Source organism: Ambystoma mexicanum, chromosome 2p, assembly GCF_040938575.1.
Source record: "Ambystoma mexicanum isolate Mex_15411 chromosome 2p, UKY_AmexF1_1, whole genome shotgun sequence".
Lineage (NCBI taxonomy): Eukaryota > Metazoa > Chordata > Amphibia > Caudata > Ambystomatidae > Ambystoma > Ambystoma mexicanum.
The window spans coordinates 30,103,087-30,130,486 of NC_090923.1; the positions used below are offsets into that span (position 1 = coordinate 30,103,087).

General features: G+C 42.1%; 1 protein-coding gene across 1 annotated transcript in view; it reads left to right on the forward strand.

The window, feature by feature from the left end:
• The window catches only part of LOC138566162 (amine sulfotransferase-like), a 624,857-nt gene that overhangs the window by 466,430 nt on the left and 131,027 nt on the right, over window positions 1–27,400 (forward strand). Inside the window, exon 5 of the mRNA XM_069643192.1 lies at window positions 14,608–14,734. Coding sequence (XP_069499293.1) covers window positions 14,608–14,734 — 127 coding nt within the window. The remainder of the gene's footprint in view (window positions 1–14,607; window positions 14,735–27,400) is intronic.

Below are 27,400 nucleotides of genomic sequence, written 5' to 3' on the forward strand. Positions count from 1 at the left end.
TCTATGTTTGCATTCCACAAGAGCGTAATGATTGCATTGTAATCATTGATATACTTTGATGCTTCACTTCTTTTAATGCAGTATGTATTCTTAGGCGATTTGCCTTTCACATTGTGTCTAACAGAAGATATGAAGCTGTTTGCTTCTCCTTTTGCTGAAACTGGTCTAGGGAAACCAAAGCAACATTTGGTATAGTGTTTCCCTTTGTTTTTATATCTGCTTCGACAACACTTGCCAAATGTATGTCTTAGAAACTGCAAAATGTGTGCATGTAGCTCACTATGTGGGCTTTCTGAAGGGATTTCACAGGGGACATATTTGTGAATGAACTGCAAAACAGTGGCATCACTGACCTGACCGAATTTAGGAGCATCTTCTATCCACAAAAGCATGTAGATGTGTGTTACTCCTCTGGATTGATATTCTTTTCTCCAAAAGAAGTGCTGCACTTCTCCGAGGGGAGCAATTGTTTTATTACAGATGAAGTGCAGCATGGCAATAAAGCGGTGATGGAGTACCTTAACGCTTTCACAGGGTCAATGGAGCAGAGTTCCCCTGGGTTTTCATGTCTGCCCCTGCTTTGTTTTCATTTGCTATGCGAAGGAAATTGTGCAAGTCTCCCCATGCAGACTCTGCACAACTTAAAGTGACAAACCATTTGGGTGGGCCAAGGTTGTATAGTATACACGGTACATCTGTGTGACATCGGAACCAGTATTCTTTTGTACCACGCATGTTTGCTAAGAGATTTATGATACTTGACTGCAAAACCCCATCATTGTATTGCATCGTTTGAAGTAAATGCTTAGCAGACATATTTAAGAAACTGCAACCTGTTTTCAATGTGTGCACAATTCCGTAACATATAGTTGCTAGTTCACTTTCAAACAGGAGGTGGAATATGTATTTAATGTTTTGTCTGAATCTGGGTTCTTCAGAAAACATTTGTAAAGAGCGGTACTCTGATGCTGTTATTTGTGTGCATCTTTCATCATACCTTCCCCCTTTTCCAGTAGAAAAGTGTAGAGGAATGGCTCATGCTTCTACACTTTTTTCCCCATGCACTGATTAGATATCCTCTGGCTTGCTGCATTTGATATGTTTCTAGTGCATCGTCTATGCAGTTTTTGGAGTGTAGTGGGTGAATTGTGTACTGGTCCAAAATATTGGTTGCTATAATAGGGTCTACAAGTTCAAATTGGCCTGTTGACAAGGAATCCTAAATTATTTTGGTGGTTTTTCGCAGGTTTTCTTCAATGTTTATGTCTTTGTAGTATTCATTGTCCTCTTTAAGATATTGTATGGCTTCTCTAACTTTGTTTAAGTCTATTATATTGTTGTCTTCTGTAGGTACACCATTCACTAGGATAATCAAAGATTGATCTATTGGCCGTTGTGCTCCCACAGTGTCTACATTTTCTTTAAGGTCTAATGGCAAGTGAACTACTTTGCCACAAATGCCTTTCAGTAATACAGAAGGAGGCAACTTGGCTGTTTTTGGTTGAAGGCGTATTATCGCTTGAAATGGGTGTACTGTTTGGGTTATAATGCTTTCATACAAATTAAGCTCCCCCAGTTGGAGTGGTTTTGGAAGTGGGAATATTTCCAAGTTATTAGTGATAGCCTATGAAGGCATTTGATTATTATCAAGCTTTGCAGTGCAGTATGTGCAAAGTATTGAGGGTTTAGTCATTCTGTATTTCTTTTCTGCTATAAGATAGAGAGCTAATTGGAACCATAGGGATTCCTCATTGTCTTCTATTTTGTACGCTATATCTACAGTTTTGATGCTATTTGTATAAAATGTCTGTGGTAACACACTCATACTTGGTTTGGTACTTCAGCAGATGTGCTTTTAAATGTTGCTATTTCTTTTTTGTACATGTGTATTATAAGTTTGGAAGCTGTGAGGTTGTCGCTACTCTTTTCTAAAATTACTGGATTTTCTAAGTGCTGTTCACTTCCAAAATATTTGCTTTGGATGTGGTCTATTTCTTCCACAATTTCTTTGGCTGTGCCATGTAGGAGAATGTGATTTAAGTGGTCCAGTTCTAAAGCAGGACTTTTTGCATGGTACATTCGCTGAACGAGATTCCGTAAAGTGGAAGGGTGTGTTGGTAACATTTAGATGTGGTGGAAGGTGCTTCTGCAAGCAGGTCTGGAAATGCAAGCTAATGAATGTCCTCTCAGTCCTGTGCATTTGAGCACTGGACAGAAGTCCATGCTTTGCAACATTTTCATTTTCTCTTTCTCTTTCACATAGTGATTGAGGAATTGCCATAAAGACTTGAAGGATTGTTTGCGTACATTACACCTTGAGGTTCAGGGCCATTTGTAGATGGATTGGATTGGTTCGGTAAAATGGAGAGTTGATTGTAAGTTTGTTGGGGATATTCTTTCAATGAGCGTTTCCTCTGCCATAATGGCATTGTTTACCATTTTGTACCCTCGGCCACAACTGTGTATGGCAATTGGGTTTCTCTGCTCTTTTTTGTTTGCCTCTTCATTGAAATATGGCTCTTTGCTGATTGTGTGCATCCACTCACCTGCACATAAGTTTTCAAAGGTTTCAATATTGACATTGTGCATATTGCAAAGTACTTTTTGTAGTTTATTAATTCATTTTGTTAGTGGTTTCATTCTGTTTAAAATGAATATAAACAATTTCTTTTTGAGGAGCATTGCACTGTCTATGAGAGCTTCCACAATCAGTTTTCTGCAGTACGTTTTAATGGTTGAGCATGACTTCTCTCCTATTTTTATACGGTTCTGAAGGGCTCTATGGTTGAACATTTTTTGTAAAATTATCTTTTTGGAATGCTTACCTGTGGCTACATTAACATTGGTAGTTGCAGTAATAGCGCTATTGGCAGTTGTATTCTTGGTAATGCTTTTCTTTTTCTTTTTATCTTTTGAAAGAGGGGCCACACTTTTTTTTCCTGCTAGCTGGTTCAGTTTTGCTCAGTGACTGTTTTAACCGTTTTGTTTGAACATTTCATACAAACTCTGCTAGAAGCGGATGACTATTTTGCATGCTTTTAGTTTTATCTGCTCTGTTTTTGCGTTATTGTCTATGGTGTTTGTGTTTGGTAGGCATTCTCTTTTGTCTGTTTGAGAAGAAAGGAAAGTGTGGTTTTTAAAGTTGTGAATGTAGTTGTGGGCACTGTGCATGAGTGTTTGAATATCAGGGTAGGCATAAATAGAGGGGTGTGTGATTGTGGAACTGGCGGGCTGATACTGTTAGCAGTGAAGGTTCTACTGGTATCTGTGTGTGTTGATGTGTGAAAGGTTTGCTTCAGTGGGTATGACAGTGTACTGTGCATGAGTAAGTAAGGACATTGCAATGTTTTCAGAAAACTAGTGGGTGTTACGAGACTGGTGTTGAGATGACAATAGAAAGAGTAGGCCTGCTGAGGTGCAATGAGTAAGAGTGAAGCAGATGCTGTTGGGTTGGATAGAATTTTGTAGGGTACTATACAACAATGCCATACTGTCTAAGTAAGAGGATGAACACTACTATAGTACTGCACTTACTTTGTTGGATGTGAAGAGTAGGTTTCTTCTGGGTTTTATCTTCCAGTACAGATATTTCTGTCTTTCAGGAGGCTGTTCTTCCCTGCAATTGCGAACGAATGAAGTTAGTGGGTATGTGTGTTAATGACACAATAATTGCACTAAGAGAACACATTATTGTACATTGTTGGAGATTTTGTTGGGAGGAATAGTTAGTAACATTCCATGTGATTACGAATACGCTTGTAACACTGTTGTTGGTGCAGACAGGTTGCTACCAAATTCCTAACACTTGCTTGGTAGCTAGCTTCCCAGGGTCACTAGGATATTACAGGGCATGTTGTCCTGGATAGTCAGGTGTTGGAAAATATTACTCAGTATGTGTGTGCAATTGTACAGATTTGTATAGGAATGGGGACTTGGGAGCATCCAATTTGTTGGTATGAGGGCCAGTGGTGCAGTGGTAAGTATGCCCTATGGGGCTGTACTCTTTCAAGTGGGTGAGTTATTGTAGTGCTTGCATTGGAAATGGAGTAGTACAAGTTCTAGTAGAGTGAGAAAAAGATAGAAGCCCAGAAAAATGTACACATTAGAAAAAGAATGTTAGTGCGTGGAATTTTATTAAATTTCCCTCACATAGAGGCTTGCTACAGGAGTGACATTGCAAAAATCCTTTCCTGTTGCTTTCATCTATTTAGCAATGTTTACAGATAGCACTATTGCAAATGTACAGATGCATTTCTTTGCTTTCCTTGAAATGGTGCTGAAATGAGTTGTTGTAAGTGCAGCATTTTTTTTAAATTGTGTAATCTATGTACTTGGCATGCTTTGGTAACATACATGCCGTTTACATTTTCTGTGTGCATTATGGGTATTTTACAGCAGGTGTGTTAGTGGTTGTAAAAGTGACAGAAGGAAAGAAGAAAATAACAGTGTCAACATTAGACTGGGAGAAATGGGCAAGCATGCATGTCGTGGTGATATATTGAAGTTTCACATAGCATCTGGCACTTGACCTTGCTGTACAAATATTCACAATCTGGTTTTCTTTTTTTCTCCAAAAAAATCATAGAGTGCTGCTAAAATTTAAATATGTGGTTTGCAACTGTTATGCAAGTGGGCATTAAAAGAAAACTTTGAAAGCACACAGCATTGTTAGTAACTGCCACTTGATGTCAGGAGATGGGAAAAATGAGATTATGATTGTTCATTAGGTTGTGCAGGGTAAGTGGCAGGCACCCTGTTTACATGCACTTGTAAAAGAGTTGGAAATGTACTTTACAAAATATAGCATACCTGTACTTTGTGTTGCTAGATGCAGATGTGGCTGAATCTGGAAGCATAAATCTTGGAGATATGTACAGTACTTTTTGATGCAAGTGCTTGGGAATCACAGGAGACTTGTACTTTGAGTGTTGAACAGTACATCTGTAGGGTTGAACTGAGATGACGTAGTTAGATATTGAGTTTGTGGCTGTGATTGGTGGATGGTTGTGTGACTGCTTAACAGTAACCAATGTAGGAGTGCTGCAAAGAGTGTAGTGGAAAGGGAAGAAGGGCTGCCCCCGTGTTACGGGGTCCGTGGACTGGGCGTGCCACATCTGGGGCTACCCAGCTTGCCTGTCATAGAAATGGGACCATGGGGATTAGCCAATCAGGTGTTGAGGGTGTGCTTTATAGAAAAAGAGGGTAATACTTTTTTTCATTGCTGTGTTGGTTGAGTAGTGAAGACGCTTGGTGTTGGAGAGATGCATGGAGTTACTGTATGGATAGTGGGAGATTCCTTTGTGTGTGATCTGGAGAGGTTTGCAGAGGGAAGAGGCATTTCTGCTGATCATGGTTTTCAAGGCCTGCAGGCTTTGTGGTACAGTGTGCCTGGCCACAATTTGTAGGGAGTGCTTGCACTTTGCAGAGACATGTCTAGTTTCACTACTCCTGATGTTGTGGTGGTGCACTTTGGTGGAGAGTATTTGGGTTACATGAGTGCTCCAAGTTTGCTCAGTGCACTGAAGGAGCTGGTGAAAGAACTCATGCTGCTTTTCCCTAGTGCAAAGGTGTTTTTTTCACAAATTCCACCTAGAGCGCTATGGAATAACCCCAATGTCCTTTGTCCCCAGCAAAATGTCTGTCTGGTGAATAGGGGGATGTTTGCATTTTCCCTTATTGGTGGGATGTTCTCTTTTAATAATGAGAACATTGAATCCGTTAATGTCAACTATTTCAGTGCAGATGGCATTTCTTTCTCCATCCTTGGAAATGCCATGTTGTTTTGCAATGTAAGGAATGCTTTACAGAGGTTGATGTAAGGCAGTAAGGAGGAAAAGAAGAGAACCCCCCCAACAAATACAAAACAAAAGGTGTTTGTTTATAAGCACCTTTTTTTTTTTTTTTTAAAAAGGCTCTTTTCAGAGGCTTAAATTTGTCTCAAAAATCCTTTTGATTTGGCGGATTTATCTGCAGACACTGCGGTAGTCCGTGGATCTCACGTGTTACAACCGGGGCTTTTGAGGATGGGAGGCATGGAAATGGGACTCTTGAGGCCGGGGATTAGCCAATAAGGATTCCTGGGTGTGGTGTGCAAGGAGAGAGTGTGGCAGAGGGTCTGTTTGGTGAGAGGTATTCAGATGGCTATGGCTATGGCTGTGTCTTTCAGGAGGCAGAGTATCTGGATTTTGAGGGACTTGGGGATACATTGGTTGCAGGTGTCTGCAGTATGCTGTGGAGTGTCTGCACATCTTGGATTTCATCATGTGGATGTGCACTGGTATTGAGTGCGTGGCAAGAAGTGGGTGGACTTGGTTCCCCTTTCAGCCACTTTGGTGACTCGCCATCATCCAGCTATTATTATTGTTAATTGTGGAGGGAACAGTTTGGGACATGTTACTGGAATCTCACTGCAGTTTGCCATGAAGGAGGGACTTCATGGATAATCATTGACCTGTTTCCAAACTCCTGAGTAATTTTTTCTCACATTGCCCAGAGACAGATGTGGCTGCGCTCTTCTTAATTGGTCCACAAATGGAGAAAGCTAGGTGCAATGTCTACAAGGCTGTTTGTGTATTTTTGTGAGATGTTGACATGTCGTCCTTCCATAATGAAAACATTACATTTACTGAAAAGTAAATGCACATGTGAGGTCAGCAGTGATGTCATCAATGACATTTGTGATGTCATCTTTGATGTCAATATATATATATATATATATATATATATATATATATATATATATATATATATATATGTGAAACCAGGTGATTTATGAAGGTAACATTAACCTAATGGGGGTGGGGGGGGGTCTATGTGATTAAATCAACCACATTTGGTTGATAGTTCAACTCTTGTAAGTTGACATTTTTATGTTTAAAGATTTTTATTAAAGTATAAGAAAAAAGCAGATATTACAATAACTGATAAACATTTGTAAATGGTGAAGCAAGGAAGTACCAAAATGTATAAATGTCATATAATATTTGCTATATGTGTCAAGAGTATTAATCAAAAATATATTATTGACTTTTAATTAAATAAACCATTATAACTGTAGAACATTGGGGCAAGAAATACAAGAAGAACAAGGGGGAAGGAAGGGGGAAGGAAAACTGATATCATTAGTTACATATGAGCATTAAGATATTCCCAGAATACATTCAATTATTTGTCAAATGTATGCATACAATCAAATGTAACAGCATAGCATTTTTCTATACGATGTATTGAACAAATAGAATTCCACCAAATATTAAGTATTAGAATTCTAGTATTTGTAAATTGACTTTTTATTTCATTTGTATTTCATTGTGGTTGGGGCACAAACCCATACCACCTCCCCCGTCCTCTCTACCCTCATACTATCATGACACACAAGAACACAAACACGTGTGCACACACGCAGACACACACACACAATTAAAAAGTCTGCTTATAAGAGTTGAACTACAAAGCCACAAAATCAATATGGTTGATTTAATCACTTTAAATGCCTAAAGGGGCAAGTGCTTCAAACTGAGCTTATGGCCTTTAGGAACGTGCATATGGAATGGATGGGATTACACCAGATTAATTCTGAGTCCAATAAATGGAACCAACTCTGGAAGATGGCAAAGTACTGTTTTATTAATAATTATCTAAAACAAGGAGATTACATCAACGGACGTACGCTCAGTCTTTCAATGATCTCCACGTGAAGTATGGTCCTTATATTAGATAATGCATCAGAGTGACATCATGCTACTTGGCAATAGTGAAACACCTTTCAAGGGTCTGGATTGATTAAGGGAAACATCTAAGTATACATTTCTATAGGAGCTAGGATTGTTATTGGCTGCCCGTTATTAGGTGGACAACTTATGCCTACCTCTAAAAACATGCCATTTCAGAAACATTAGATACACAGTTTCTCATTGTTCTCAAATATATAAGGTCCTTCGTTATATGCACTGATATAATTGATTGGCATGCTTGTGCCATGTCTGGAACATTCGGTTCATCTAGCAGCATGTAAACCCAGACCCAGGTGCAAGGACACTACTTCACCACCCAATTAGCCCAGCATCTCTCATTGCGCATGGCTTCTGCAATGACATTGTCTTTGTACTTGGCCTTGCAGAGTATCCTAGTCTTTGAGAATGCACTGGAGTGAGGGCACTCGCTATCGTGTCTTCAACTTCAAGTTCAAGGTTTTTTTCTATCCTTGGCACACATGACAGGAGATCACGATTTGGTCAATTTTGCAGCTTTTAAATGCCTTAAATTAATTATAGTTTGGCATCCTTTGTGTTCTTTCTTGCACCTTAATGTGAGAAGATTAATTCTCTGAATACTCATCCTTCAGAATAGAAAGCTGACCTTGCTTCTTGAATCTTGTCTCCAGGCCAGGCAGCCTCGCCATGCAGGTCCCTGAGCTTATTATTCTTGCTGCAACACAGTTTTCCATTCCAGCTTCATGGGTTCTAGCTTACTAAATTCATCATACCAATGTCCAGTTTCTGTGCAATGATGGCTTTGCCTGCATTCTATTCAGTACTCATAGCTGGCTTCTATGGTGACTTAATCTATCTTGCGTTTCAGCGTCTGTACATTTATTGAACGGCTGTTTTCTGCAGCACTTTGTGCACGTGTAATCTTTTTCTTTAATACTTGAGAGTTCACTTGATCCTTTACTTCACCATTAGTCCTCCAGGATCCATACATCATCTTCAGCCAGTGTCTCGAGACGTCGTGCATACCTTTTATGATGTCATCAGTTCAGCCGTCCAGCTTCTCCTTATACTCCTTCGGGATTGTCCACCTGTAAGTTATCATCACGTGGAGGGTACATTCGATAGGGTTTTCTCAATGGGTTTCTTCTTTCAAACACTCGCTGCAGTATTGGTATTATGGCTAGTGTCAGAGACGGCATGATCTCATGTCTCCAATGCAGGGGAGGTAGGGGACAGGACCTCCTTCAGATGTACATAGCTGCTCCTCTACAAAACTAAAGACAAGTACTCTTTAAATATACAAAAATACATTATTAAGTATCTTTGGAGGCTGAGGTGGGGCCAGATATGGGGGATGGAGAGAGGGAAAGGGGAGCTCCCTCTTTAGCAAGGAAGGGAAGTTTAAGCTGTACTTGGAAGCCACAGTGTGGCTGGGTTTGATTGTCATGGGCAGTGGATTCCAGTGGAGCGGGGTCATTCGAGAGAAAGAGGGGAAGCGAGAGGAGGCACAGGAAGGTTGTGGAATGGTTAGAGTGAGTGCAGATGAGCTTCACTACTATAAAATGTGAAATTATAACAACTTCTTCATACATTAATGGTGCACAAGGACTAGGATTATTAGCACATAAAGCTTATAAGATTAACATTGCAAAAAATAACAGAAGTCTTCAAGCCATACTTTTTACTCCAGTGGCTCCTATGTCATGTTACTGACTCCTCCCCAGCTCAATCACCTGTGTAGATAGCTCACCTTCTTTTATTTAAATTTTGTATTTGTATTTATTGAAATTTATAACGTTCTTCCGCCAAAGTCTGTTTACAAAGTGAATGAATGGTATACTATTAAAGATTGAGTTTGTCATAGAACTTCATCTGGTTATGAGATGGACAAAGAGGACAAGAAATGAGCCTTCAAGTGAGTGCGGAAAATATGATAGGAGAAGAAGAACGAATAATGAGAAGAAGACAATTCCAATGAAGAAGGGTAAAAGAACAAAGGCAATAGGAAGCACAAGGGGGTTTAGGAACGAAAAGATGATAGGTAGACGGGGAGCGTAAAGCTTGTGCAGGGGAATAAAAAGAAACGAGAGAGGCAGGATGAAGTGGAGAAAGGCCATGAAGACATTTAAAAATGATGGAAAGAAAATGAAACTGGAGATGGGATTCAAATGGTAGAATATAGGCAACGAAGAGTGAGGAAGAAATAGAAGAACGGGAAGATAGACCAAAGAGTAGATGAAAAGCAGAATTATAAATAGAATATAGAGGAGTAAAATGAGATGCTGGGAGTCCAATCAGGAGCGAAGAATAATAGTCAATAAGAAATTAAAGCAGAGTTGAGAAGTTTAGTGGCATGAAAAGAAAGAAAAGGACGAGCATGAACAAAGATTGAAGAGACGAAAACAGCAATTATGAGCAGTGAGGGAGATGTGAGAGGAATAGGGGAGGGATGAGTCCAACGGGACGTCAACAATCCTAGCAGAAGAAGAAAAAGGGAGCTGAGAAGAAATAAAAGAAAGAAAAGGAGGAGTAGAAGGGGGTGGGGCGGGAGGAGGGAGGGGAGAAAAGGACTTCCGTTTTAGATGGGTTAAGATGAAGATAGTGAGAGCGCATCCAAGATTGGATGGACGAAAGACAGGCAGAGACTTGAGACTGAAGGGTGTCAGAGAACTCAGAAAAAGAAAAAAAAGATTTGGGAATGATCAGCATAGAAGTGATATCACAGATTGAAAGAAGAGATTGGGAGAAGAAAGGGAATAGTAGACAATGAGAACAAAAAAGGACTGAGGACAGAGCCTGTTTTGGGGGTTTCTGTGTCCCATTGGACCCAACTGCCCAAAGCACCAGGGCCTAAAAGACTTCCAGAGGTAATATCCATCTTCCTCCACACTACAGCTGTCACGGTATGGAGACTAGCATCAGGAGAATTCCCCAAGGGCCTTTTCTGAATCCATCTTTCAATCCATTACCACAATGCAAGTTATGCGCCCCATCCACTGAGAATTGCTCCATCTAGCTTTCAAAATCCAGACTTGTGACTTTGTTGAAGGTGCCAGACTACACACGCTATTCGAGTGTTCTGCAATGAGGCAATTTGAACCCCTCTCTGTCAGTTGAACATTTTCTCTCAGGCAGTTGCTTTTAATTCACTAACGCTCATGGTAAGAGTTGTGGCTGTAAACTTGGGTGAAGGTTGATGCAGGTATCCTCTCCTATCTTACCCCTATCCTGTAGCTACGGGGAAGATGTTTGGCAGCGCGTGAAAATGACTTTGTGTGCGACGCATGTACTGCCTTCTTGTAACTAGCGAGAAGTCACAATTTTGAGTGCCAACATATCCAGAATACCCAAAGGTGCCAGGTGGAGGCATCTGACTAGAGTGGGTTTTACATCAGCCACAGCAGCTTCTGTGTGTTTTTGTGATCCCTGAATTGAGAGTGGGAAACCGAAGTGATGCATTTTGCATTGAGCAGTGACGCTTGTGGACACGTATCATGCACATGCAGAGGTATTACAGCGATGTGAGGAAAATAATTAGAAGCGTGCTGTTCAGACAACTGCCTCTGGAGCAAAAGGGGAAGATGAGTAGTAGAGTGTATCTGCTGATGCCCTGAGGAAAACAACACATTAGCGTAGTGGAGCAAGCCATGGAAAGATCCTTGTCTCCCAAACACCACCATCGAAATCCACTGATGAGTCTCAGAATCATCAAAGTCCAGGCCACAGCACACATTATTGGAAACCAGTGATACCAAAAAGGAAATCGTGGAGGAAGACCTAAACGTGCAAAATGTCATTGTGTGGCAGCCTCACCTTATATTCTTCCAACATTTCCTTCATGACCAGGTGAGCATAGTAGGGCATAGTAGGACAATCTGTTGGTTGTCTCCATGACCATCAGTCTAGCTTCAGAGCTGCCAGATGCACAGAAACTGCTCTCCTGAACATCTGTGAAGACCTGCTCTCCAACCTTGATTCCAATACCCCCTGTGTCCTCATCTTGCTTGAACTCTCTTCTGCCTTTGAAACGTGGAGCCATCCTTCTCAACCGTCTCCATGATAACCTGGGTATCACGTATCAAGCCCTGGCCTGGCTGACCTCTTTCCTCGCTGATCGAGCAACCCAGGTTCAAATTGGGTCCTTCCTCTCCGCTACCTTTTTCTCTACCTGTGGTGTCCCCCAGGGGTCTAACCTCTCTCCCTGGCTGTTCAACCAATTACCGGCACTCCTTGCCTGCCGCATTGCAGCTCTCGGCCCCAACTTTCAGTGCTAGCAGATGACACTCAGCTCATTTTCAGGCTCCCTTCTGCCACTCTCATCTCTGACTGTCTGTCTGCTATCCAGGAGTGGTGTGCCGCCAATGATCTCTGCCTTGATGCTAGTAAAACTGAGATTCTCCTCATCGGCACACCTGCTCCCTCCTTTCCTGTCGCTCTCTGGCCGGCTTCTCTTGGCCCTCTTCCTGCTCCCACCTCTGAGGCTACAATCCTCTGGGTCATCGACTCCACACTCTCCTTCTCTCCTCACATCTCTGACGTCTCTAAGAAGTCACACTATCAGCTGCACCTCATCAGAGGTATTCTTCCTTTCCTCTCCTTCCCCTAGTAGCTCACTGTCTATAGCTGGACTACTGCAACAGCCTCTTTCTAAATCTGCCTGATTCTACTCTCCGCCCTCTGCAACTCATCCAGAACAGCACTGCGAGACTTGTCCTCGGCCTCAAGCCCAGGGATGCCCAGGGATCATATCTCTCCAGGACTGGAATCGCTGCATTTGCTCCCAGTGGCTGCGAAGACTAAGTCCAAAACCCTATGCACTGTCTACAAGGCCATCTGGGGCCTCAATACCTTCAACTCCCTTTCTAAATATCTCCCTTCTTGAGCTCTTCACACATCTGTCTCCAACTCCCTCAGGGTCAGTCACTTCCCCAAGCAACAAGTTGGTGGTAGATCTCTATCTTCGGCTGGGGCCTCCCTCTGGAACAGCCGCTCTGCCTCCATGAAACTTGAGGAGAACCATCTCTGATTTTGGAAGCACCTCAAGACCTTCCTCTTTGCTTCTGCTTTCTCTCCTCCTCTCCCCTGCTAAACTCCTGACTGAAACTGCACTGGTCACCTGGCTACCCTCTGATCTCGGGCCCAGGCCCCCGACCCCTCCAGTTGGACACCTGCACTGCCTGCCAGGCAACCCCTCCACTTGAGGGCTGTTTCTGTATCCCTACAGTCGCCTACCAGCTCTTGACACTTGATGTCTACACTTACCCCTGCACTTGCCACAAGCTGGCCACACTTTTTACCTTTTGTTTTATTTATCTTATTTAAGGTAAGATATGGCATTTATAGCGCGCCTATACACAAGTGTTTCAAGGCGCAAAATTTATATTGATTACTGTCAATCCTATGTATTGCACTGTCCCTACCACCTTTCCCTCCACACTTTTCCGTTTCTCCTCTTCCCTGCACTTGTGCGATCTCAATGTCACCTGGCCTACTAAGATCGTTGTCTTTGTCCTCCTTCTGTTCCCCCCCCCTTGCTACGTTGCGCCTTGAAACACTTGTGTATAGGCGCGTTATAAATGTCATTTCATATCATATCTCGTCCAACAAAATAAATCCAAAGTGCATTCACGCTTAGAATCACAGCACTCTGTGCAGGAAAACTGTGCGCTGGGAAAATCCTGGTGCCATGTTCAGAACCGCATATGTTTGATGCCATATCCCACATCTTCACAGGGCTGGGATAAACGCAGAAGGCCTCTACTGCCTCACCAGTGGTCAGTCACCATATCACCACGGTCCATACTATCTCTCCAGAACTGTGCCAAAGCTGCAGTGACTTACTGCAGAAGCGACATAGTGATATAGTAGGGGAGATCATTAGTACGTGTGCTGCTATGGTTCTGCTTCCTTCTTCAGTTGTGCTGCTTCTCTGACACCACCACAGTGTTGCACAGCGAGCCAGCCACAGGGCAGACATCGTCCCGACAATTGTTGGATTATCCTAGTTAAATGAGAGCTGCAACATTAGCATTTTTGAGCATTCCAGCCCCTGTTACCTCACAGGCAGAACTGAGTTGAGAATGCCCCCTCGAATGTGCCCAGCCCAGAATGAGACATGATGTGTTTGGTCGAGAGTCGAGAGAATAATATCCTGTTCGCATTTAAGTTGATTAAATGAGCATATTCACAAATATGGACATTGTCACTGTCATTATTATAACATGTATTAGTATTACAGGGGTGCTTCCATCGAGTTGGCCTTTTGTCACTGAAGTAGGAACGGTGTAGGTCGAGCGAGGGTCAGGTTTTAAGCCTTTATGGAAATCCCCCATGGGTTCAGTGAAAGAACATTCTAGAGTCTGGATGATGGAAAAGGGTGGTTTACAACCTCATGTGGACTGTCTATAGACGCATGTGAGGGGATACTCAGCAAATGTCCCTTTAGCCATGTTTATTTAGAGGATGCTACACTACCATTGTATGTGAAGGCAACTCTAAACTGCGCGCTTAGGGGTGTATTTTTGTGCCTGATTTGCGGTTGCTTCTTTCAAGAGTGGGAATTCCAATGTCAATGAGGAGGTGCACACATAGGTCACAGTGCCATCAGTCTTGGTGAATCAGATGCAATTGCCAGCTTTCTCCTGCAACATTTTCAAACAGATCCTCCACAATGTTTGCAGAACTAAACTTTGATTGGCCCATTATTTACCACGAATGGAAGGTTATGTTTGACAGTATTTTCAGGTCATGCTACTTGACATTGTTGTGATGAAAATCCAGATCAGCCGGCATATGAATGAAATGGTTTCAAAATGGAGGATAAAAATGTACTGTCATAAGAATGAACAATGGAAATATTTGCCTTTTGTTCACATTCTAATCTGTGTTATTATAGGTGATCTACATTGTCAGAAATCCCAAAGATGTTATGGTTTCATTTTACTACTTTGAATTTATCTGCAAATCATTGATACCATCACCAAATTTTGAGCACTTCATGGAGAAATTCTTAAAAGGGGAAGGTAACGTTTCATTTTTTAAATGAGTAAATAAATGCAACTTTGTGGACATTTTGTATTAATATTCTTCCAAATATTGCATTCAGTTGACAGAACTGCTGATGCTATTGCCGCTGGAACTAGCTAGCTTGAGCAAACGTTTGGATAAGTAAGGCAAACTATACAAGAGTAGTATTCAAATGCAATCAGAGCTAGATTATAAATACTTTTAAATAAGTGTACAGTAGACCTCTTTTTAATCAGAAGAAGGCTATCATTTGAATTATAACAGAATTGGAATTAGAACTGCAATTGAGCTTTTTATTTAGTTAGACGTTGCTGTGAAAGAAGGACACACATGACAAACACACATGATTATGTCTGGAAGATCTGTGAATCAATGGCACTAATTTGAGTGACAGGCGCTGCATGAGGGTGCAGAACGTAGCGATCAATTGTGGGAGGGGCTTGATTGACGCGAGTACCTCAAGTTATTCTTAACATGGCTGAGACTCCCAAACACACAGGGGATAGAGGCGTCCAGCTCTGTATAGTATGTGGGAGTTTCACCACGGCCACACCAGTTCCTGTAAACTGTGAAGCTGTGCAAACTGAGCAAGCTATGTGTTGCCAATCAGAAGATGTGCCACTCTGTCATGAGAACGCCCCTTTTGGTGTGAAACATTACGCTGTGATGCATTAAGAGATGGTGACAGTGTGAGAGCTTCATATGGGACGGAAGGAGGAGAGGAGCAAAAGATGAAGCCATGCCTTCCTCACTTCCCCTCTGGTACACTGTGCAAACAGTGGTTGATAACTAAGGCCAAGGCAGAACATATCTTTGCTGCACCACTGCTAACGAGAATAAATTACAGACACAGAGTGTGGAAGACGATTGAACCATTCACTTGCCAGATACTGTCTCCTTGTGTTCAGTTTATCTAAAATATGCACTTACATTTCTATGCCATTGGTCAGTGACAACCAGGCCCCCTGTTCATTCAGTTCCAATTCTATAAAAGATGATCCATCTTATGTTATGTTATCTGAATTTGTTAAGCGCACGTTCACCCAAGGGCATCAAGGCGCTGGCGTCATGCGTCTTTCGCTTCTTCCTTCATGGCGCTTGTGGGGTAGATGGCGACTTCCTCACCATTAAGATGTGCCATTTTGTCTTTTTCCACTTCCGTGCTTCTCGGTCTAGTCTTTTTCTCCCTGTTGTTTTGCTTCTGCTCTTAACCACGCCTCTCATCCTGTTTGTTGCGTTGCAACCCATCGCTTCTCGCTCCGGGTGCCTGCGCGCTTCCCTGTTGGTATCGTAATTGATTCTGCCCTCCTTCGGGTCCCGTCCCGATCTCTCTGCCTTCCTTTTTTTTCCCTTTCCGTGTCTGTTCCTGCAGTGCCCTTCCTGGTTTCTGCTTACCGCTGCCCATTTCCTCCAGTACGGGTATCGATATTCTTTCTTTCCTCCTCCGCCTTTGCCTTATTTTCTCGTTTTTCCTCTTCCTCTGTTATTTCCGTGCTGGCCTGGTGACTTTTCTAACTTTTTCTGCCTGTTTCCTCTGCTATCCCTCGGGATCCTTCCACGTTTCCGCTTGTGTTTTCTTATCTTTTACCCTATTCGTTCCTACCTGTCGCTTCCGCTCTCTGTCGGTATTGCTGCCTTCTGCTTCAGGTTACCTATTTTTTCGCTGGACTCTTCCTCTGTGGCTCCACCCCGGATTTCATTCTTCCACGGAATTTAACTCCATACCTGAACTACAGTTATAAGAGACTATACCATCAGACTCTGTCCATATTATCCACTGTGCTCTACAAGGGATTCTGTGTTCCAACTCCATCAACAGATGTCTGGACTGGAGCTGACAAGAGAGGTTTTTTTGAGCATCTGCTTTTTTCCTCTCACTTGCTTTCTCGGGAGGGGGTCCCCTGTATCCCTGTCCACCTAGGGTGTCGGGGTGGCCTCCATCCGAGGACGGCCATACCTCTTCTCATAAAAAAGGCCACAAAAGAAGAAGGGACAAAGGAAGAAGTTGTCATCTGAAGATTCAGGTGAGGAGGAGTGGGATTTGGGTGAGAGTGAGACGTCTGGAGCAGACAGGTGGAGGCGGGAACGGGAGTATATATACCAGAATTTAGAAAAAAAAGGTTTTCAATGACCGGCGATGATCAACAGTCTCACGTAAGACGAGGGGGTTCCATCTGTTAAAATCGTGGCAAAAATGGCCGTTTACATAAAAAATTGCTGCAAAAACGCTGTGGTTTTGCCACATCAATCCATGTAAAGGATGTGGGGAACACCCCTGCAACCCCCAGACCCATTATACCATTTAAGGGGAGCAGGGGACACTCCCGCAACCCCTGCTCCCCTTAAACGGTATAATTGGGTACACCTTTACAGGGTCAAACCACTGCATTTTTGCCGTGATTTTTTCTAAAGGCGATATTTTTGCCGCTATTTTATTACTGCATACTGCGAGGGGGAGATCATTCCAAGGGCCTCATCACGAGTCTGGCGGTAACCCTTAAATGCAGCGGTAGCGCTATTACCGCTGCATTTAATGGTCCGCCAGATCACGGCCTTGGACTCAGAGCCAATTTTCGGTACTATTACCGCCGGCGGGAAATCCTCCGGCGGTAATAGCGCAAATTTTCCCCATTGGGCCCAATGGGGAATGAGGAATTCCCGAATGGGCCCAATGGGGAATGGGCACAAACTGTTCCGCCAAACTCGTGATCCGGTGCTAAAAGCGTCGGGGGTTTGGTGGTAGGGCTAATAGCGCCGGCGGTAATAGCACCAGCGATAATAGCGCCAGCATTACCGCCCAACTCGTGATGAGGCCCCAAGTCTTAGCAACCACCGCCGAGAAGGCGCGTCCACCCATCCATGACAGTCTGATCCGAGGGACCAATACAAGAAGAGTGGAGTGGGAGCAAAGACAACGAGTGGGGACGTAGTGTAAAAATGTAGCCTGTAGATATTCTGCCGCAAGGCCATAAAAGGCACAGTGAACAATACACATGGACTTGTAGAGAATCTGAGTATCACTAGGAAGCCAATGGAGCGGTCTCATCAGTGGAGACATGTGGGCTCCAAACGGAGGGTGAAGAATGGACCTGGTTGTGGCATTCTCTAATAGCTGGAGCTGATTGATAAGATAATAAGGCTGTGCTAGATAGAGGAAATTACAATAATCTAACACGCTTAGAACAAGCGTATCCACAACTGGGGCCTGCCACTTAGCTACAACAAAAGGGGAGGACTTTTCGAAGAGTAAGGAGCTTGAAATGGCCAGTCTTACAAACCGCTGCAACCTGCTCATCCATAGCAAGGGAGGAGGACATTTTAACCCTCAAATTCCTGACCGACGAAACAGGCATGGGAAGAGGACCAAGAGATGTAGGCCAAATGTCAGCAGTCCAGAAAAGAAGAGGATAACTTTTGCCAAAGCCCAAACCTCTGTCTTATTGTCGTTTAGTTTTAGCCAATTTATTGCCATTCAGGCCCCCAAATCCTCAAGACATTTCCTAAGCCAGATTGCTGTATCAGATTGGGACAGATCCATGCGCACCAGAATTTGTGTATCGTCAGCGTATGAATAGTAAAGAAAACCATGGGACAAAATAAGAATCAAAAGAGGCCTAATATTAACGTTAAACAAAATGGGAGACAGGGCAGATCCCTGAGGGACGCCACAGGAAAGTGAAACAGGGCTAGAGCGAAGAAGGGGAAGACAGACCATCTGGGAACGATTGGCCAGGAGGGCCTTGAACCAGTGCAGCACTTGGCCAAACAGACCAGCTGCAGAAATGCGGGAGATCAGGGTGGGATGGTCAACCGTGTCGAACGCAGCTGAAAGATCTAACAATAAGACTGCCCCGACACCACCCTGATCCACCAAGTGGACAAGGTCATCCAACACTGAGTACCGGACAGATTTGGTGCCCCTCCATGGCCAAAACCCAGACTGAAACAAGTCAAAATACTGAGAAGATTCCAGAAAAGTAGACAACAGAGGATACACCAGAGCTTCAAGAACCTTCATCAAGAAGGGCAAAAGGTAAATAGGCCGATAGTTAGCCAGCACCTCAGGGTCCACTGAGGGCTTCTTTAACAGAGGTATCACCAGGGCGTGCTTCAGTTAAGGCTTGATAACCTCCTAGTGAATGAAGCGTTTACTGCTACAGTAATGTGAGAAATCAGATCACCCGAGGCTTCCTTCAGGAGAGCCGGAGGATGGCATCTGCAGGGGAAGCTGATTTCAGATGCTGAATGGCCCCTAGTGTATCGTGGTCCGAAAAAGTAGGGAAAATGGACCAAGAATCATTAGCAGGAGAGACCCCCTCCACCCCATGTTGTTATCTACCAACAGGAATGACCTTCACATTCAAGCCATGTCGGTATACATGCAACTACCAGATATCTGACCCGATCTTACAAACTGCCCAAATCCCCTGCAGATTGGTATTAAAAGCCAATAAACGGTTAAGTAGAACAACTCTGTTCCCAGGTTTTGGAAATCATTCCACACCAACCAAAAACATGAATTACAGTTTTCACAGAAGCTGAAATCTAAAAATGTAAACAGATCTATAGACTGCTTTTTGTGTTCATACATCAATTGGATGTCCTTGAGGATACAGTGTAAAACTGGGTAACTTTATGAATCCTTTCAGATAACACTGGGGTTTTGCATGAACCCGTGATCATGTTTATTCAGCTTTAGTGTTCAGTGAAGGTCCTTTATCACCTCTTTTTTATCATGTGGCGGGATGAGTCTCAATCCATCCACACTGTTCCTAAGTTTTCATAGAAGAAGAAAAGCCCAACGCGTCACAAACCGGGCAAAATCTCCAGGGCCAGACATGTTGCATCCAGGTATTCGCAGCATGGTATATATATATATATATATATATATATATATATATATATATAATGATTTGTTTTTCTCACTCTTTTGTAAAGGTTAAACAATTAAATACACAACTGCAATGGATGTTACACCAATAATCCTGTTTTCATGGAGTGGATTTGAATTGAATTATTGCGTGCTAGGTGGAATCAAACGTTTAGGTTCACTTTTCCCACTACTGCACCCCACCACAAGAAGCCTTGCAAAGCACATGAAGGGTACATATGTGACCAGATAAGCATGGGTCATGTTTCAGCTGACAGCGCAAATTCACTGTGTGAAATGTCAAGAAGGACTAGCATTGGTGGCATGTGGCCACTTGCACTGTGTAAGCAAGCTCTGTGCCGAGGGAAGGTTCTGATGGTCTTGGGTACCTCATCCCTGTGGGCCTGCAAAGCACATATCTGGGTACGGAATCATATTACATAATCAGCGGCAATCCCCCACACAGCAGTCACTTACCAGCATATTCCCAATCACTATTCCTAGATGGCACTTCTGGAGTTGCATGGCCAGGTAGCTCTTTTCATCTGGATGAAATTCTGAGGGCGGAAGCAGTACCAGAGGATAGTGGCTCTGGAGGCCGTATCACAGTAAAGTTTAATTTATTTTGGTTAGCCTCTGTCTTTCTTCTTGAAGTGGCCACAAGGCACATCAAAATTTCAGCTTTTTAGGATATCAGAATGCCTGACGTGCCTTGATTTTGCTGTACTGTAAAAGCGGCCAGGGGACTATTGGCAGCCTCTCGATGTACAGGCGAGAGGAACTGGGTCCTGGAAATCCCCTGCACCAAGAATGGAAGGCCCAGCCATAGAGCAAAGTTCAACTGTCTTTGTTACGCATTCAAATGACAGGGATTGCAGCATGAACAACACAACATCTCCACGCACACTCTGTGTCTAGGCGATTGCCAGCTGGTTTTCTTCACTAGTTACATCATAAAATGCAGTTAAATTCAGAAAACGTAACGTGGGACGGGATAGGTTAGTAAAATGAGCTAAATAAAGTTTTCTATAGGAGTTAGTGCACCCAATGAGTAACCATATCTGGTAGCTCCTCCTGAGACCTGCAAAAGTATCAAATACAAAGTTTTGTGGCAAAACCCTAGATGAAGTCCTGCTGATGGAACGTGGCGTGCAGGTTATTAAGGGACATGTTCATTGTCCTCTGCACAGCACAACAAAGAAAGGCAGCCATCAGGGGAGCGGTTCGCCTAAATTAATACTTAATAAAAGCTTTTAGGCTCTCAATGTGAGTCCCCAGGACCGCCCCAAGAGGCGGCCGAATATTCTCCACAATTCAGCCAATCAAGTGGCCAAAGAGCTCTGATCATCAGATTGGATGAATGAATGGAATTCTTTTTATTATTACTTATTTATTTTAATTTGGCACAAAGTTCCTTTACAAATATTAAAACATAAGTAAAATAACTACAAAGAACAACTTATTTACATCTCATATAACACACAGCACATAACATAACATACAATTAAAAACTCAGTATACTAAAAAAAAACTCATGAGGTAAAAATCATTTGTTACACTTTCGGAATATCTTAATAAATCCCACTACGTCTTGATACTTACAGGCACAACTTGTTCCTTTTCACATAATTGAACCTGAATTATTTTTAGGAAGCGGGTTAAGGCCAGTACCAGCGACTGTCTTGAGGCACAACATACATTGTGATCACAAAAGATCTTGTGAGAGTGCCAGATCTGCATTAAAGTAATTCAGGCTTTCAAAATACATACAGTGTATCAACAGATGTCTCGCAGCTTTCTTCATGTGTGCAAAATCTACAACCAACATTGTCAGTCCCTTTTTTGTTCAAATCCCAATATTTCATCTTTTATTTTGTATGAAAAATATTGAGCTTGAGTTTCAAATACACTCTCCTTGCTTTATTACAAGGAAATGTTACCAGGTATTGAAGCCGTGGGTGCTGTTTGTGGCTAAAGCAGGATTGCTCGTCATAGGATTTGAACTTAGCATTCAGATCAATGATATTTGCCCAATCTATTTGAAAAAAATGTTTTTTACCACACCAAGACGCTCATACAATTCTTTTTGATCCATAGCAATTAAATGTAACATCGCTTGAATCTTCTTAACATATCTCTTAATTGACCCAATATGGGCATTCATTACCATTTTTCGAAAATCTTCGTCAAACGAATTTGGTGGAGGATACAATATTTTACCGTAATTCATCATCATTCTCCAGTAAAATTTAGCAGCAAGGGTATTGAGTCCCAATTCTTGAAGAATCAATGAATTAGGCAATGATTTCAGAAATCCCATAACCACTTTCCAGATCTTTCCTTGTAGTTTATTAAGGATTTTCGTCAAGTCAAGTATGCAGAGGTCCAATCCATACAAAATGATTGGTTCAACTTTTAAGGTATAAAACTCAATGGTTGGCAGTAATGAAAATTTTGAGCACCTGTGATATATAATTTTCATTTGTGAAATAAGGTGGACTACTTTTAACTTTAGTGTGTTGTTCTACATAGCCAGGGAATTGGAATCACAAAGATTATAACCCAAATATCTAGTTGCCAAAACATGTTGAATTCTGGCTCCATCCATCTTCCATGCAAATCTACACACTTTCTTTCTGTTAGCAAATACAATTATCTTAGATTTACAAGGGTTGGTAGCCAAGTTTTTTATTTAAGCATAAGCAGAAAACAAATTAAATTTTCCTTGGAGACCATAAGGAGTCCGGTCAAACAAAATAATGTTGTCCGCAAATGCCAACCAGTTAATTCTGGCGTCACCCAACTTGACTGGAAATATATCCAAGTTGTCCCATATCTTATCAATGTCAAATATGTATAAGTTGAATAGAATAGCTGCCAATTGACAACCTTGCTTGACTCCTATTTCTGTGTCAATTGGATCAGCTATAAACCCACCTCGATTTATACGAACCCTGTAGGACGTGTTGTTATGAAGTAACCCTATATTCCCCCCAAGATGTTCTGGAAGGCCATATTGAATCAACTTACTCCATAGCCAAGCTCTAATTACGCTATCAAAGGCTGCAGACAGATCTAATTATGCCATGTAGATGGCACCTGAGCCAGTAAGATTAGAGGTTTCCAACAAATGGGCTAGGATCGTAGCGTTGAGAGTGATGCCCATGGCCTTCCTAAATCCCACCTGGAATCTTGAAAGAACATTGTTGTCAGCTACCCACTTCTCCAATTCCCTTAATATCAGAGTTGCAAGTACCTTGGCAGGCACATCAATTAATGAAATTGGGTGAAAATTACCTGGGTCATCAATTGGGCCTTTTTATGGATAGGGACAATAATTGTGGTAAGCCAAGAAGGAGGAATAATTCTAGTTTCAAATACCAGATCAAAACTGAGTTTGATTATTTTGTCCCAGAAGTACGGATCATCTTTTAGGAGACATGGCGGAAGGTCAACAGGCCCAGCAGTCTTTGAGTAGGTTAATTTATTAATAGGCCATCTCACATCCTCCAATTGCCATGGGCATTCCCTGGGTATCTTTGTAATGAGAGAATTAATGTCAACAGGGAGAAATCTTGTGGGTAGCGCATATCTAGCTTTAATATATATATATTCTCCACTCCTTACCCGTAATTGATAAGTCAAATTCAGTGTAGTCTGATCTCCCAGGAGAGCAACGTATGGCCCAAACATCTTTAGTTTTACACGTACACAAAAGCCCAATAATTTTTTGATTGTCTGCCAAATGACTTGCCCTCTTCAGCTTTTTAACTGCATATCTATAGCAAGCTTGAATATGCTTTTTTATCATGTGGAATATGCTGTTATCAGATGTCACCTTTGTTGCACTTCTCCCTGTTCCGTGCACTCTTTAGTGCTGCAATCTCTGTACTATATCTTTTGGGATTTAGCTTGATTAGTCCGCTCTGTTGCGCGTGGGCAAGCTCGTACAGATGATGTTTTACCACAGCGATATTGTAAGCTACAATATTATGTTTAGTCCAAATAGACGTTGCACTGATACCTCTACTCCACATGTCTCGGTGTACCCGAAATGACAATTGTCTACACAGTTTTGGGTTCCATCTATTGACTTTGGATACTGATCTACTTCAAGTAGTGTCAATTGCCTAGATTTCGTAAAGACTTCTACTGGAATGTGCAAACTGAGCTTCAGCATCATATGATCACTGAGGCCCATATTGGTTACCAAAATAGGTCTACACATTTTGAGTAGATTTTCTGATACCGCAATATAGTCAAAGACCGTGAGTCCCCTCTTATCCAAGTAAAATCAAGCTGCATCTGGGCATGATGGATTGTATGAATGTTCCAGTTTACTAGAAACTTCATCCATCTTTGCCCTCTTTCATAAACCAGGACATTGTAGGGCTGTTTCGGGGATGCCCTTTTATATAAAGGACACTCCTTTAGGATAGAACTGAAATCACCACCCACGATTACCTCGTATTCTACATTTCGAAGTAGAGCTTTATGTAAGAGTGCATCAAATTCCATTAACATACTTAACTGGGACCGCAGTTTAGGATTGCAATACAAGTTAATAATCAAAATACAGCTGTGTTCGGCTATTACTTCAATGATGAGTATTTCATTGGACGAAAAAATGTATTTGGATACCATTTATAAACTGTGGTACACTATGGTCTGAAGACCTCCTGCCGGTCATCCAAACTCACCACGTCTAGCTGGGTGACTAAATGAAGTTAAACCATCCAAATGAATATGTTTTACAGCCATCATTTCCTGTACTAAGATTATTAATTGGAATTATTAAATGCAGGATTTGTTTTATATTATTTCTCCAAGTTGTTAAATCCACAGCAATACAAATTGAAATCTCTGAAAATTATGAATGATTCTGATTGGTATGGAGGGAATTCACATCCTTCAAGAGTGGTTCAAATCTTGCCAACCCCTTTAAAACATTAACTACCGAAGTTAGCTGGTTAAGCAAGTTTTGGGTCAGAACTACATCTGCACCCACTTGTGTACCTGGGGGTCATACTACATGTCATTTTCTCTGTTTCTCTGGTTGCTTCTCGCATACTTTCAAAGAAGTGTAGTTCATTACCCAACAAGTTAAAATTATCTCTTTGTTCCCATAACATTTTGGAAATCAGGAGGGATTGGACTTTACATAGCATCCTGTTGTTATGAATATGAGGCAATTTTATCCATTCAATGTCATGTGTATTTAAATTCCGCAAAGTTGGTATTTGTTGAAAGACATTCAGCAGGTATGTACGGTTGATTCTATCTTTTCCATGCATCGAGACATCACTACTCCACCCAATACACATTTGCATTTCTTTTGGGATATCATCTTGTGTCTTAATGAGTTCAACACCAGGGAGTGGATGATGTAGAGTGCCATCCTTAGTTCCTTCTATGTCTGATCGCTCACCATTTCAGGTTATATCCTCCTGAGAATCCTCAAATTGAGTGTTATTTTCACTTTTGTTTGAGGCAAATAGTTCCCCTACATTTGCTTTCAAACCTGATGTACATGTGTGATTAACACTATTCATATTCGCCTTTACACGGTTTCCATTACTTGGATTGCTATGCTTCAAAGATATATAAGAAGGTTTTACTTTTGTTGATACTGGTGGTCCTGACAAGGTTATTGTTTTGGCGTGCTCTCCATCACAACTTATCTGTTCTGAAAGTTTTTTTATTTTTAGTTGCTTGGTAGAAAGCTGCCAAGTTAGATTGTTTCATATTACTCCCTTGCGTGTTAACACCACCCGAAGTAGTAGCCCAGGATCCCCCTTTCGTGTCAACTATGGATTTAGTTACAGATTGGGCCTTTTGAGGCGATTGCGACTTATGTAGTGTTTGTGTATCGTTACTAGGTTCCGTCTGAGAGTCCTGCATATCCATTTGCTGGACGTTACTAGGTTCTGTCTGAGAGTCCTGCATATCCATTTGCTGGACGTTACTAAGTTCCGTCTGAGAGTCCTGCATATCCATTTGCTGGATGTTACCAAGTTCCGTCTGAGAGTCCTGCATATCCATTTTCTGGACGTTACTAGGTTCCGTCTGAGAGTCCTGCATACCCATTTGCTGGACGTTACTAGGTTCTGTCTGAGAGTCCTGCATATTCATTTGCTGGACGTTACTAAGTTCCGTCTGAGAGTCCTGCATATCCATTTGCTGGACGTTACCAAGTTCCGTCTGAGAGTCCTGCATATCCATTTGCTGGACGTTACTAGGTTCCGTCTGAGAGTCCTGCATACCCATTTACTGGACGTTACTAGGTTCCGTCTGAGAGTCCTGCATATCCATTTGCAAATGGGCCCTGAATTCATCATCCAAATGATTTAAGTCTAGTCCTGGCTCATGTACCAGGTGTGAAGCAGCATTGTTCAGTTCTATTTGAATTAGAGTCAGTTGAACTACTTTGCTGCACCTTTCTATTTGACATTTTGCCAGGCATGATGCTAGTATTACGTATAAGTACTTTCTGCTGTCGTTTTTTGACCTTAGCTGCAATATTTTAGCTTTGAGAGACATAAAAAAAAGTCCATTCCTGATTACCCTTCGTCATGATTTCTTCTCCATTAGCAATAGCCTCCTCCTTCTTAGCCCATTCTTGTTGCTCTAGAATTTCGGTCAAGACGGAGGGACTATCAGGTGTCTCACACGGAACTACAACCTTCTCGACGTTTGACAGCTCAACCTTGTGGGGTACTCTAACATCACAGTTTACCTCATTCTCTTTGATCAAACGACTTTCCAATACTAAAAGTCTGTCATGGTGTACCTTTGCTACTTTTAATTAACTCAATTTTATCAATCTCATCCTGTGAGGGAATATATGCGTCAGTTTTACCCAACATTTGAACCTGCACTGTGTTAGGCTTCTCTTCTTTCTGTCCTTTTTGTTTGTAGTTTATGTTTCTTGCGTTTTTATATTGACCTGCGGATGGAAAAAGCAAGGTGGGTTTTGGCAATTAATATGCATGTACTGTGTTTTGTTCGGCTGGGGCTTTCCGAAAGCTTTGTGTGCCAACATGAAACCCTCTAACTTGTTTAATTTCCCCAACATCTCTGCCATTGACCCTTTCATCTCCCTTATGGCAAAATAGGTATATTCGTGCCCTTTGTCCAAAAGGTTAAGAATTTGCGTCAACAGGGGAAATGTTTGGCAATTCTGCTTGTTCAATCAGTAAGATTGTTTTCTAGAGTAACCCTTGGCTCTTTTTGGGTATCTATGTCTATTTGTGCTTTACGATATCCAGCAAGTGGGTCAAACTCTCCATACTCTTGGTTTGCCCATTCTTTGTGTACCTCTGCAACTGGTGGCGAGTAGGCCATCCCACTCAGTTTGACAGCCTCCCCAAAGACAAACCTGTCAGAGGAGATGGGATTGCAACACAAATCACCCTCCTTGTTACTGTGTAAGTGTACAAAGTATCTTTGTCTTCTGGGTGTGGAAACTGACGTAGATGGCCCCGAAGACAAGCACAGGCGTCTGTCAAGTTCCGCCATTATGACTGGTGCTAACATAGACACATCTGCAATATCCCCATTTCTCTTTGGTTCAACTGCGCTGCCAATCTCATCTAACTGGGCATTCATAGTTTGCATTATGTCATCCTCTATATCGTGAAACCCATTTAGTTCACTTAACAAGAGCACCTTTTCATCACTCGGTGTAGGCTGGGTCATTTGTTGTTGGTTACCACATAACTTTTGCTCTTCAATCTGCTTTACAGAAGCATTGTAGGGCAATTTTGATAGTAAAGGGATTATTGATGGTACC